The 13,929-nt window shown below is 39.4% G+C and overlaps 1 protein-coding gene across 7 annotated transcripts in view; it reads left to right on the top strand.

Moving 5' to 3' along the window:
- Nucleotides 1-12,586, top strand: part of ENPP2 (ectonucleotide pyrophosphatase/phosphodiesterase 2) — a 110,412-nt gene extending 97,826 nt beyond the window's left edge. For all 7 annotated transcript variants that reach the window (XM_084748266.1, XM_084748271.1, XM_084748270.1 and 4 more), the window contains 6 exons: nucleotides 784-920; nucleotides 2,578-2,713; nucleotides 3,537-3,614; nucleotides 4,995-5,127; nucleotides 6,595-6,751; nucleotides 11,985-12,586. In XM_084748266.1, coding sequence (XP_084604392.1) covers nucleotides 784-920; nucleotides 2,578-2,713; nucleotides 3,537-3,614; nucleotides 4,995-5,127; nucleotides 6,595-6,751; nucleotides 11,985-12,155 — 812 coding nt within the window. In that variant the 3' untranslated portion in view covers nucleotides 12,156-12,586. The remainder of the gene's footprint in view (nucleotides 1-783; nucleotides 921-2,577; nucleotides 2,714-3,536; nucleotides 3,615-4,994; nucleotides 5,128-6,594; nucleotides 6,752-11,984) is intronic.
- Nucleotides 12,587-13,929: the final 1,343 nt, after the last annotated feature.

Genomic DNA, 13,929 nt, shown 5'->3' with positions numbered 1-13,929 from the left:
AATTGTGAATTTGCTAAGCCTCAATCTCTAAATATATGGGAGTGCATGGACCCAGTTTCCATGAATTTATAGCAGTTTAGCCTGTTCCAAGTGGGCAAGCCAAGCTCCAGGCTTTTATTGTGGGTTGAAATAAAGGTTTGAATAGTGAGCTCTCATCTTTTACCTCAAAGAATAAGTAAGGCTTTATTGACTGTCTTTGTAAAGGAGTCCAGCTCTTCATTCTGGGGTCTTCTGTGAGTTCTTTGGTAATCAATGTGCTTCTCGCCTGTTTTTGATGGACTCTCTTGAATGCCTGCTTATGTTATCTATACATGTTCCTTTAAGTTCATGCCTACAGACAAAGCTGCTACCTACTCCCTTTTTTATGCTGAAATAATGCATATTTCAGTTGCAGTTTGCGAATAACGGTAAGAGAGAACCTTCTTAATTGAACCTTCAACTAATCTGATAAGCCTCTTCAGGGGTCAAATCATTTAATTATGTAACATCCAATCCTATTGGCTTTCTGTTTAGCTGAGTCACCTCAGAATTTACTGGATGTTTGCTTTATATACAGACTTTAAAATCCAACAGTTTCAAAAAGCATCTTCATAGTTCTAGCATTTATGTTATGGTTTTGACCCTTGGTAAGGTGATCAGATAAATGACAGAAGTGTTAGGAAAACTAACTTGATCAAATTAAGCTAGCAAACTGTAGGCAACTTGACTCCTCTTCCAATATTTCACATTTGATATAAGGTTGACTATGCGTTAAATATAGTTTTTTCTTTCCTTCTTTCCTAGAGAGACATCTCCTGTATGGACGACCTGCAGTGCTTTATCGGACTAGATATGATATCTTATACCACACGGATTTTGAAAGTGGTTATAGTGAAATATTCTTGATGCCTCTCTGGACATCATATACCATTTCTAAGCAGGTTATTGAGAAAATTGGGGCTTGAACTCTTTGTTTGATATAATAAGTGTTCTTATTAATGGAATTTTACCTTAATTTTTCCTGATTGTAGAAACATTCTGTTGCATTTATTATAATATAAATAATTTATTTCTTATGTGTTTTCATGCATGCGTATGTGTATACATGTGCCATGGCATGCCTTGAGAGCTCAAAGGTCAGTTTATGGACTTGGTTCTCTCCATCCACTCTGGGAGTCCAGGGATTGAACCCAAATATCAGTCTCAGAGAAACACGTCTTCCTGCTTCACTGCAGGATATTTTAAGCTATTCTTCATTCAGTGTTCTGACTGATCTTCTATAATATGTTAAATGTTGACGAGAACGTACTAATAGTTTAAAATTTTTTTTACTTTGTTTACATTTTGCCCAATAGTTACAGAAGCCACCAAGTTTTGTTTGTCTACTTGCTTTCATGGATATTAATTTTCAGGGCAGTTCACAGTTAGCAGTCATAGTTAGTGAACAGCAGAGAGAGTACCCAGAGGCATCCAGGCTCAGCCTGACCTCCCTATCAGCATATTCTTTCTATTTTGTTTAACTTTTTGAAAGTTTCCTAGAATTAAAAGTAATTATTAGACTTACTTATTTTAGTTTGTGCACGATTGTTTTGCCTGCATGTATGTATGTGCTCCGCATGCCTCAAAAATCAGAGGGCATAGGATCTCCTGGCACTGGATTTATGGATGATTGTGGGAAATGAACCCAGGCCCTCTGCAGGAGCTGCAAGTGCTCTAAACTGCAGAGCTATCGCTCTAGCCCTCTGTATTTTAAAAGAAAAGGATTTAATTGGAGTTTCTGCTTCATAAGGATGAGATACAAAACTATAAATCAGAAATTAGAGTAAATTATTTTGTACTTGAAACATATTTCATATATATCAGATATTTATCAAATATATCTATATATACTTACAAATATATTTTCAATTTGTAAACGTAAATGACAAGAATACTATTTCCTCAACAATCTTGTTAATTTTTGTGTGTGTATACATGCAAGTCCCCCAAAAATACACACACACACATACATACACACATACACACACACACACACACACACACACACACACACACACACATGAGAGAGAGAGAGAGAGAGAGAGAGAGAGAGAGAGAGAGAGAGAGAGAAGGTGTATACTTTAAAAAGGGGGATCTAATTTTGTGTATGTATATATATGGATATGTATGTTTGTATTTGTATATGTGTGTGTTTCCTTGGAAACGCCATCCACCTTTTTTTTTTTTTTTTTTTTTTGAAATACGTTCTCACACTAGCTCAGAGCTTGCCAAGTAGGCTAGGCTGGGTGGCCAACAAACAGCCGAGCCCAGCCAGCCTATGCTTCCTCAGCATTTTAACAGTAGGGCTTCTACTTTATGTGTGTTTAACTTCAGACTTAGATAAAAAGATTCTACTGCAGGAGACTAAGAGTTTGAAAATTATTGGCTTAATACATTTAAAACAGAGGGTTTTGAAAAAGAGTTAGAATATCAGATTGTGGACTATGGTAAACCAGCCAGTTTGGGTGTGAGCTGCTCATAACAGAGGCTGTAGCATTGCTCGTCATTTGGTCTCATCTCTGAAACAGCATCACTGAGTGTCTCTGACTCCCCATGCAGGCTGAGGTCTCTGGCATCCCGGAGCCGCTGACCAACTGTGTTCGCCCTGATGTCCGTGTGTCTCCAGGATTCAGTCAGAACTGTTTGGCCTATAAAAATGATAAACAGATGTCATATGGATTCCTTTTTCCTCCCTGTAAGTTGCATGTTGGACTCCGATCACTCTGTGTGTGTGTGTGTGTGTGTGTGTGTGTGTGTATGTGTAGTGTAGCTGGAAGCATGTTGGGTAGAATTTCAGTGGTTCAAGGGTTTCTTCATCAGGAGGCACTTATGAGATTCTCCCAAAAGGAGCCTGAAAATGACCAGCTTTCCTGGAAAAATCTGTAGTACAGCCTTTAGATTTGTACTAAAGTACAAAAAACTTCGTCTTTTTTCGCATTGTTAAATGGATTCTGGAAGAAATAGTAAGATGTTAAGGCATTAGCTCTTTCTTAAAGTTTTTTTTTGTATTGTTTTTGTTTTTGTTTTTTTTGCTTGACCGTCTTTCATCATTTTTATCCCCCACTGGCCTTTTTCACTCTGCCTCTCCCTGGGACTCTTCCGACCAAGTTCCCCTCCTATTTCCATGTCCTTTTTTGGGTGGCCCATTGAGTTTAATAAGAGCCATTTGCCTGAGCGTGGGTGGGAGGCTGTTAAGTGGCACAGTCCTGCAGAGGTGATTTCCTAACAACAACTATGTCTCATTATCTTAATGACATTTTAAAAATGACTCTAGGTTATAATAACGAAACCAAAGAACTATAGACTGGTAGGTAGGCAGGAAAGGGCGGGGAGTACCTTCTGCGCAGGAGGCAAAGCAGCTGAGTGGAAGTGAAGCCAGGGATGTCTAATGGGAGCAAGAAGTAGAAATAAAATAGATCTGCTGGCTTTGAGCTCTTTAGTGTGGCCTAGAAGAGTGAGTTTTCTGTTGATGTCGACATTGGTGAGCAATGGACTCTGTTTGCCCTCCTGGTGTTTAGATCTGAGTTCCTCCCCAGAAGCCAAATATGATGCCTTCCTTGTAACCAACATGGTCCCAATGTATCCCGCGTTCAAACGTAAGTACAGTATTTACCAAATAAACTTACTTAGAAAATACCTAGTTTACATTTACCGCCATGCTGCTTTTAGTAACACCTTGCAACTGTTCAGCTTTTATAATTTTTGAAGAACTTTTATATAGACTGTCTATGGTTGACCTGCCTGGGAAGGAAGCTGGTGGGCCGTCTAGCCCTTCCTTATAGTTAGGACATTGACAGCATAAGAAGTGACCCAGGCCTGAGTGGTGGAGTCAAACAAAATCATGCTGGCATTTGTCTTCTAACTTGCAGTTCTTTCTATTTCAATGATTAGTCTTTTTGATGATGGGGTCTTACTGAATTTGAAGGGTCACTTGCCACTTCACAGCATATTTATTTATTGAGCACGGCTGCAAAGGCTACAAACACTTTTCTCATTTAGGGTGCTTATGTTTTCTGAATGGGGATCCTAAAACCCAGAAGAGGATTATGAAGATTCTTCTTTATCAGAATATTAATTTAGATGATTTCACGATCATGAAAATTATTTTTTAACTTTTTTGAAGATACAGTTTGTTTGTTTAAGATAAATATTCTTGGATGATAATGATTCTGGGAATTGAATAAGAACCATAAGCCCTGGTCCTCAAAACCAATTTTCAGTCCCTGGAGTGTGACCATTGGCTATGTAATCATTGAAATTCCATTTTTTTTTTCACAGCTGTGCACTGAACTCAGATCCTCACACATAACAGACACACTTTCTACCACTTAGCTACACTTTTAGCCCATCACTCCCTTTGAGACGGTATTCCATGCAGCCCATGCTGCCTGTGAACTTGCTATGAATCTCAGTGTGATCTCAAGATCCATCTTTCATTACCTCCTGGCTGCTGGGTACAGTTCTTTGCTGCCATATGCAGCTGATGCCTTGTCGGGGATGAAGCCTGGACTTAGTGGGTACTAGAGAAACAATGTGCCAACTGAGCTACATCCTCTATCCTTCAAACTTAAAGGGTTCCTTCCTTCCTTCCTTCCTTCCTTCCTTCTTTCCTTCCTTCCTTCCTTTTTAATTTTTTGACTTTTGCTTGATGGTTCAAATACCTCCTCTTCTGCTCACACTGTAACTCTCTCTATCTGGCATTCTGTGCTCCCACTTCCTTGCTTGGGACATACCTGTTCATTCAGCATTTAGATCTCAGCTCTCCACTGGTGGGCTTAATGCCTCTGGAGCGCTGCCCTCCTATCTTTCTTCTTTCCTTGATCATAGTGAATGACACATGTAACACTCTGGACCAGGTTCTGATGAGTCACAGCAGCTCCTGGATCCTGACATTGCACTTGAAGAAGGCATCCTACAGAGAGCTTGTCTGAAACAGGAGTATTTGTGTATGAGAATTGATTTGTGTCTTTTCACAGGTGTTTGGACTTACTTCCAAAGGGTTTTGGTGAAGAAGTATGCTTCAGAAAGGAATGGAGTCAATGTAATAAGTGGACCAGTTTTCGACTACAATTATGATGGCTTACGTGACACTGAGGATGAAATCAAACAGTGAGCTTTTTTTCTGTTCTGTGTAAGATGCCTGAATTCTAAGACACCAGTCAGTGATGTTAAAATGGTAGAGAAGAGCTGATATTCTTAAGTATTTTTTTCTTTGAATTTCTTAAAATCTTTAGTTGCTTTTGACCTTTAATTAAATATAAGTAGTCAGGATGACATTTTGTTTTCTGTGATAGACACATTTTTCCATTTCATGATAGAAAAATGTATCATTTTAAAAATCATCACTTATTCTTCAACAACTCTTTGGTAGAAAAATTGTGACTTTAATTTATTTTCATAATCTTTGGAGACTTTTACAACTTTTTCTATTTTCTGAGCCAACATGTCTTATTAGAAAGTTGCATATACCTGGCGTGGTGGTACACACATTTAATCTGAGCACTTGGGAGGCAGAGAGGCAGGAGGATCTTTGTGAGTTTGAGACCAACCTGGTCTACAAAGATAGTCCAGGACATCTAGGGCTACGATACACAGAAAAACCCTGCTTGAACCCCCACGCCCCCCCAAAACCCTTGCATATCGACTTTTGATGAGTCTGATTCTCTGCCTTTGGTGTTATTGGGTATAGGAAGACATAAGATAAACACCATGCTTACAAGGAGTATGTAGCCTTGTATACTTATACACGTGCAAATAATCAGACATCAGCACAAAGCACACATATAAATAGCTGCTTAGTGAATAAAATGCTATTTTGAAACACAGGTAATTTAATAGTATAGAAGTTAACTCACTCCTTTTTCAGTAATTCAAGAGAAAGTGTGTCTTAATTATATGCTTATTGTTCATCATTTTGATACTCCTTAAACAAAATTGGGTTCATTCGTAATGTCAAGATTTAGAAAATTATTAAAAATTATGATAACAACAAACTCAGCGAGGGAGTTCAATGTGTGTACTTTGCTTTACTGGAGAAAGCTCACTGAACAGCACTGGGCTCAACTCCTGCTCGTGACTGTTAGTTAGTGCTTTCTTTGGACCAAGTTCAGGATGTCACTGTAGACTGAGTGCTTTTATTTCTTTATACCCAGTGTCTTGTGACTCTAGACCACTTCCCATATCTATGAAAGTCATCTTTCTGAAACACAAATCTAACACTGACACCTCATATCCCCTAAACTTTCAATGCAATACTGCAACTTAAACCCTAGTGCACGAATGCCATAGCCTGGCACTCACGGTCATCATAATTTGTCTTTCATTGACTTTTCCACTTCTTTGTCCTGCTTCATTAGTTTAGTCACCATTTACTGCCCCTAACTCTTCAATTCGGCCACTTTACTTCCTGGGAATACCTTTTTCTTTCCACCGGGTAGAAGCAGGTAGATGATTCCAGGCAGAGAGAACAGCAGTCATGTTTAAAGATATACCAGCAGACTAGCAAAGTGTCTTAGACAGCATATTTAAGAGAAAGTTTTGATGTGTCTTGTAATTTTCTTTACTTTCCTGCTTCAGGTATGTGGAAGGCAGCTCGATTCCTGTCCCTACTCACTACTATAGCATCATCACTAGCTGCCTGGACTTCACTCAGCCTGCGGACAAGTGTGATGGTCCCCTCTCTGTGTCTTCTTTCATCCTTCCTCATCGGCCCGACAATGATGAGAGTTGCAATGTAAGTTCAGATGCAGAGTCCTCTGGGATGTGCTTTCACGCTTAGTTTTGTTTCTTAACTTACATCCCCAGCAGTGAACCAGACTGTATTAGCATCACCCAACCAAATGGGAAGGGGAGATGACCCAAGTAAAACTTTATTGAATATATAGGGACCTGGTATTCTATAATAATAGTTTTGTATTTTTCGCTTTGTGTGTGTGTGTGTGTGTGTGTGCATATGTGCATATATGTGTATATTTGACACAGTTCTGTTTATATGTCCAATTTTGACAAGTGATGAAGTGCCCAAATGTTTTTAGGATTAAAAAAAAAAAACAATAACCAAAAACAACAAAAAAAGTTGATGTAGCATAAAAGTTCAAAAGAATTTAGTGTATTAATCTCTTCTTTTGTAGATGCTTGAAAATATTCATAATAAAAGATTGCAACACACACATACATACACACATACATACATACATACACATACATGTAACACCTGTTAGTCAGGTTATCTTTTGCTACAAGTTATGGGAAGTTTAACAGTCATTCCATAGTACAGAAGACTCCTATATCATTTATTCTCAAGTGGAGGGGGCTGGGAGGCAGAATGGTATACTGAGAAGGCCCTTGTAGGGGTTAGAGAGATGGCTCAGTGGTTATGAGCATTGGTTGCTCTTCCAGGGGACCAGAGTTCATTACCCAGGACCCACATAGTTGCTCACAATCATCTGGAACTCTAACCTCAGGAATTCTAGTGCCCTCTTCTGGGCTCTATGGACACCAGGCATGCACACAGTACACAGATAGCTAAAAGCAAACTACTCATACTCATAAAAGAAATAAAATATATTAAAATTTTAAAAAGGAAAAGCCATCAGCAGGAAGACAGGAGCCATGCTGAATGTACAGTGTTAGAACTGAGGAACAAATCATATGGACACTTCATGTATCTTTATTTCAGTGGAAACACTTTGATGCACGTTGGAGTCTAAAGTAATAGCTGGTATACGTTTATTTCACTTAATAGAAGGAACAGGGATGGAGTATGTTGAATGGGATTGTTAGTCAGTAAATGACACTCAAATTCCTAAATTGCATAAAGTGTTCTAGAAGAAAAAAGGAAAACCACTGTGTCAAACATAGCCATAAACCCCTAGGCAGCCTTCTGTATGAGGCTGCAAGTAGCACATTAACAAAATAGCCACATTAAAAAACAAAAGGCCATAGCAATTCATCCAGTCAAGATCACCATCTCCATGGGCAGTGTGACTGTCATCTCCATGGCCAGTGTGACTCTTAGACAATGGCTCCAACTCAGGAACGAAGAATTTACACCATGAGTGTTCAAAGCAGAATAAAGCCTTCAGGAAATAACAGAAATAGGAACTGTGGTACAGGAAGCTGAGTTACATTTACCTAAAATATTGCAATTGATGGGAGATAATATTTTACACTTGATTTTAATCAAATGGCTAAGAAGGGTTGAGTGGTCTTTTAAAGTTGCTTATACTCAAAAATTTAAGACTATAGTGGCCATCTTACTAATGCTGGTTGAAATAGCTGCAGAAGTGGTTGTCACCATTTGCTGAGTACGTGTTATGATCCAAGTTTTGTGTAGATTCTCTGCATTATATTGTTCCTGTCATCTAATCACCCTGAACAGCCCTTTTCTTTCTCTTGCTCTTGTGTTAACTTCTGAGGAACTTACACTTAATAAAAGATGCTGGTTAGTTGGCAGGAAGGGGAACTTAAAATCCCATGGATAATTAGCAGATATCTGTAGAGAACTTTGGGAGTTTTTCTTATTGTGCAACTAGGTCATCAAGAAAGATATTTCATCAGAAGAGCAACATTTTAGGTTTTGCTTTAATGAGATAAATTAAGTTGGAGGAGGTTGAGCATGGTGTTCAAAAGGGATTGGCAAAATTCATAGGAATGCAGTCACAGAACTTGACCTGAGGTGTGGCCTTAGACACTTTAAGAAGGAGGCCAAAGGCAGAAGTATTGTGGCCAGAGGATTTCTGGGGCCCTGTGTGTGGCTGGAAAGGAGGAGGAAGTTGGGGAACTGAAAGTGAGAGGTAAGCTGTCATCAGTTTACTGGCTTGACTTTTTTTGTTTTTGTTTCTAGTTTTTGTTTTTCCCTGAGACAGGGTTTCTTTGTGTAGCCCTGACTGTCCTGAACTCACTTTGTAGACCAAGCTAGCCTTAATCTCACAGAGACCCGCCTGCCTTTGGCCCCCAAGTGCTGGGATTAACAGTGTGTACCATCACGCTCAGCCTGGCTTGTTTTAGTCATGGTTGTTCATAGTGGAATGCAATACCCTTGTAATATTGTTCTACTTCCCTTGAGAAAACCTCAGTTCTACTGAAAACCTGTTGAGAGGTAGACTAACCACATATGAAGCAAAATTCAAAATTATTCTGAATTTTAAAGATAAAGTAAATGTTATATAAACAGTTATACATATGGTAGGCTATTTAAAGTACATATTGGGCTGGAGAGATGGCTCAGTAGTTAAGAACATTGGCTGCTGTTCCAAAAGTCCTGAGTTCAATTTCAGCAACCACATGGTGGTTCACAACCATCTGTAATGTGATCTGATGCCCTCTTCTGGCATGCAGGTGTACATGCAAATAAAGCACTCATACATTAAATAAATAAACAAATAAATCTTATAACATGTATATTACCTCTCACTTTGTTGGGAACCCTCCAGTGCAGGAATGTGGCATTGGTGAGTTTGAAAGGCTTGTTCCAAATTAATGCCAAGATAGTTCTCTGGATGATACAAGACAAAATCCACACTACTGTCCATAGGAGTCTTCCTCTGTGCACTGGTGTCTGAACCTACAGAAAGTTTGGAGGTCCTTCTGGAGAGCTCGTGGCCAGCATATTTCTTAATTAAGAATCTTCTGCCCAATAGAAACTTCTCCTATTTTAATGCTTACTTTTAAAACTACTGCAACTTGAATCTATAGACATGCTGGGAGAAAGCAGGGGAGAAAAGACAGAAGAAAAATAAATACCTAGGATTGCAGAGATGGTTCAGAGGTCAAGAGCACTGGTTGTTTTTCCAGAGTACTGGGGTTCAATTCCCAGCACCCACATGGTAGCTAACAACTGTCTGTAATTCCAGCTCTAAGGTTTCAGATGCTTCTGGCTTCTGTGGACCCCACATACAGGTGGTGCTCAAACATAGTAGCAGACAAAATACTAATGCACATAAAAATAAAAATAATAAATCAAACTTTAAAAGAATGAATATCTATAGCACAAAAATAATCATGGATTGTGTTTTTGGTTTCATTAATATTGTATTTATTTTTAAAGCATTTTATTTACTGCTTACTTTGGAGCAGATGAACTTGTATATGAACTTGGTTAGTTTTATATCTTATACTGTGCCCATCAGTAACAACTTTCAAGGATTGTCAACTACACAAGGCACAATATATTTTCTTTATGCCGTGTATCTTAAATTGCCTCATGACAAATTAGAGACAAGGTTGGTCTTAGCATGTGGAAAGCAGAAGATAATATTCCTGGCAATTCACATCTCAAAATAAGAAATAGAAAGGAGTAGATTTTCACCCTTGTGTTCTTACACTTCTAGCTTGCCATGATTTTGAGTTAGGAAACACTTTTTCAACCCTGCTCACATATGCATATAACTTCATTTACAAACGAAACATTAGACTCACTGACTATTGAAACATCCAATAAAAGAGCAAAATATGAAAATTCTCCCAAAATATAACCTCATGCTTACCCTGAGGGGGTCTTGACCCATCAGGAGACCTCCTACTTTGTTAATTACATGGTCGTGCTGAAGACTGGTCAGTAGCATTGTGGGTAGGGCTAAATTTAGGTTTGACTTTACTGGGAGTTGCAGAAATCTTGGTTAGGTTAGGCAGGAGGTTGTGAAAGACCTGAATCCTCTCTCTTCTGCCTGCAAAGCCATTTCTACACTTTGCCTGGAATGGCCAGGCATTGGTTTCCTGAACCAACAAGCCCATGGTACATATTTAGACTTGGCATAGGCTACTGTCATTCTTGGTCCAGGCTGGGGTGGGTTGGAGCTTTCTGAGAAAACCTTTGCAGGTTCATGGGCCTCCTGGTTCATAGAGATCACTAGTGTTCAAGAGTTAGGCAAGGGTACGTCTGAATGTCCCTGGGTCCTGGGCTGCGCAACACCCCATAAACTTCTCCAAAAAACTCTTGCTAGACACTTGGGTTCAGAGGCATTAGGAAATGATCTTATTTGTGAAGGCCTTTCTGCCCCTGGATACTAATGAAGAGACACTTTGGATTAATTCATAGGATAATTGAGTCTTATTATTTTCCCACCTTGTTTTCCTCCAAATTGAAATCGTTTTGAGATGCGAGGGATTAGTTCAACTGTATTATCTCTTAGTTTCAAATTAGACACGAAACATGTGGTTTTGCTGTTCTGCATGGTTTTAGCCTGGAGTTCTTTTTCCAACGAGACCCTTTTATGTGAGCAGCTAAGGCAGGAGATTCCCTTCCTGTCTTTGGTGGTTTACTACTATTGCCTCATTTCCCCTTCCCTTCTTCCTGTCCTTTAAAAATGTTTTCCTACCTCCCAGCAAGCTGCTGAAATAAGCATTGTACCCTTGACAATCAGCGAAGCACGGCAGGGGTGGAGATGAGGGTCAGCAGCTTCACCAAGTCCCTGAAGCATGGAAATGGTGGACTAGCTTTTCCAAACTCACACTTTTTGGGCCCCAAAGTGCCAAATGTATCAACTGACCTGTTGAGTCAGTGAGTGAGTAACTCACTGCTGTCTCCTAGATGGTTGATGGACATGACGGGTCTTCTGAGCAGGAACACACTCTTCGTTTCCTATGTTAGGCACCAGCTCTCTGCTTATTTTGTGAGAGACAAGCACTCCAGGTTAAGTGTGTGCCGAGTTTAACCCTACATTTGGTGGCTGAAAAGAATAACGAAAATCAGATTCTGCAGGTTCAGCAACTTTCCTACTTTTGTTTTCTGAGAACCTAGTGAAAACAACAACTTTTAACACCATGCTTCTCGTTTGTTTGATATGGCTTAATGCTGCTGAAAATGGTTAAGGGCATGTATTTGCAGTGTACTCCTGACAGGACTTCTATAGACATAGGAAGGTCAGGTAGGAACAGCATGCTTTGGGTCTGTGTGCTGAAGTGTGGAAGATGACCATTCCGATAACCTTGCCTAGAGCAATCTGATTGCTTCCTTTCCCTTGCAGAGCTCCGAGGATGAGTCCAAGTGGGTAGAGGGACTCATGAAGATGCACACAGCTCGCGTGCGGGACATTGAACATCTCACCGGTTTGGATTTCTACCGGAAGACTAGCCGTAGCTATTCAGAAATTCTGACCCTCAAGACATACCTGCATACATATGAGAGCGAGATTTAACTTTCTGGGCATGTGCAGTGTAGTCTTAACAACTGGTGTACATTTTTATATTGTGTTTGTATTTATTAATTTGAAGCCAGGACATTAAAAAAAACACTTAGTATTTTAATCCTGTATCAAATCTGACGTATTAAGCCTGAATGACTCTATTTTTTTTCCTCTAAGGTTTTTAGACAGAGTTGTGTTTTGGATAGAGCTTACAGTGAACACTTCAGCTCATCGTCCAAGGAGAAGCTTCTACATGGTGCTGCCGGTTGAATATTTGCATTGAGGAAATATTAATTTTCCAGTGCATAGTCACTACATGTAGTCCTGTTCTGTATTGAAAGACTGATTTGTAAAGTTGCATTCATTTGCTGTTAACTTTGGCAGACATATTTAAGCCTTATAGACCAATCTTAAAAAATAATAAATCACACATTCAGATTTTCCCTGGTTCTCTCTGGCCTTTGTTTTGTTTGTGAATCTGGGGGAGGGGTGGATGCATGCATATGATTTCTTGCATTGAGTCTTCTTTCCAGCTGCTTCCTTGATATTTAACTGTGTGATGGTATAGGCACATATATATGGGAAATCAGAAGAGCAGAGGAAAAAAATGAGCCAGAACAAGGAAAAACCTAATTGTTCTGTAAGGTATTTCAAATTTTGGAAAGATAGGCTCTTAGGATAGATTGAATTCAAAGCTTTCAAAAGTAGATCCAACCTCAACTGTTTTATGGGGTTAAGGATATAGCATTAGTTGGTTGAACACGTGCAAAGCACTGTGCTCAATTCCTAGACCTGCAAAAGTAAGAACCGTATTAAGCAAATATTCTATACAAAACATCGACCTAACAACTGTGGAGAAAGTAAGAGAGTAAGTTGAGCTCTAGATGTAAACGTGTAAGCAACTAACCATGTCAGAGAGGAAGGAATGCCAAGGGCGAAAATCACAGCGCAGTGTCAGAAGATGTAAGTGGGACGATAGTTATGTACAGTCACATAGACAAAGCGAAGTGGTCATTAAATATGGTTAATAATATCATGGAGAAAGATGAAGTTGTCTTGTTAACATTGTCAATAATATTGTCACATTTCCAATCACGGCCAGTCTTGATTCGTTTTTCTTTTTAATTAAATAAAAGCATATGACTTTATTTTCACTGTAGCAGTGATGGTGGATGAAGTGGCATTTTACATTTACTTCCACTCTCGTCATCATCACAATTGGACCTTTGGTAGATAAAATGTTTCTTTTTAAAATTTTTAGAGATATTCCTTTAAAACACATTAATTTAACAAGAAATAGTGCCAAGTGGGAAAAAGCCAACATTACATCAAAAGGTGGTCCTGGGTGTTAGGATTCTGCTTCAGTCCACCTACCTGTGATGCTATTGCTTACCTGCCATAGGGATGTGGCCCTGCCCGGAAGCCATGTAAAAGGACAGACCCTCCGTGGTCTCTCTTTACTCTCTCTCTCTCTCTCTCTCTCTCTCTCTCTCTCTCTCTCTCTCTCTCTCTCTCTCCTCCTCTACCCCCTGTCTCTATTTTCTCTCCCTCTCCTCTCCCTCTCTCGCTCTGGTGTACCCCCTTCCTCCTTTTCCTTCTCTCCCATCCTCATTTAATAAACTTTGTATAACATAGTATCTGCTGTCTATTACCTTTTTACACCTTATGCCTTACTGCCTTAACTATTAAATTTAATACTGGGAGTATATGAAAATTCACAGAGAGGATAGAGAACCGTTGACCCTGGAAATGCGGGGCCACATATCTAAACAAAAACATTACATCC

The sequence above is a fragment of the Acomys minous genome (genome assembly GCF_964271855.1).
Source record: "Acomys minous genome assembly, chromosome: 12".
Lineage (NCBI taxonomy): Eukaryota > Metazoa > Chordata > Mammalia > Rodentia > Muridae > Acomys > Acomys minous.
Note: the sequence above shows the minus strand (reverse complement) of the source record. Positions and strands in the feature narration are given on the sequence as shown.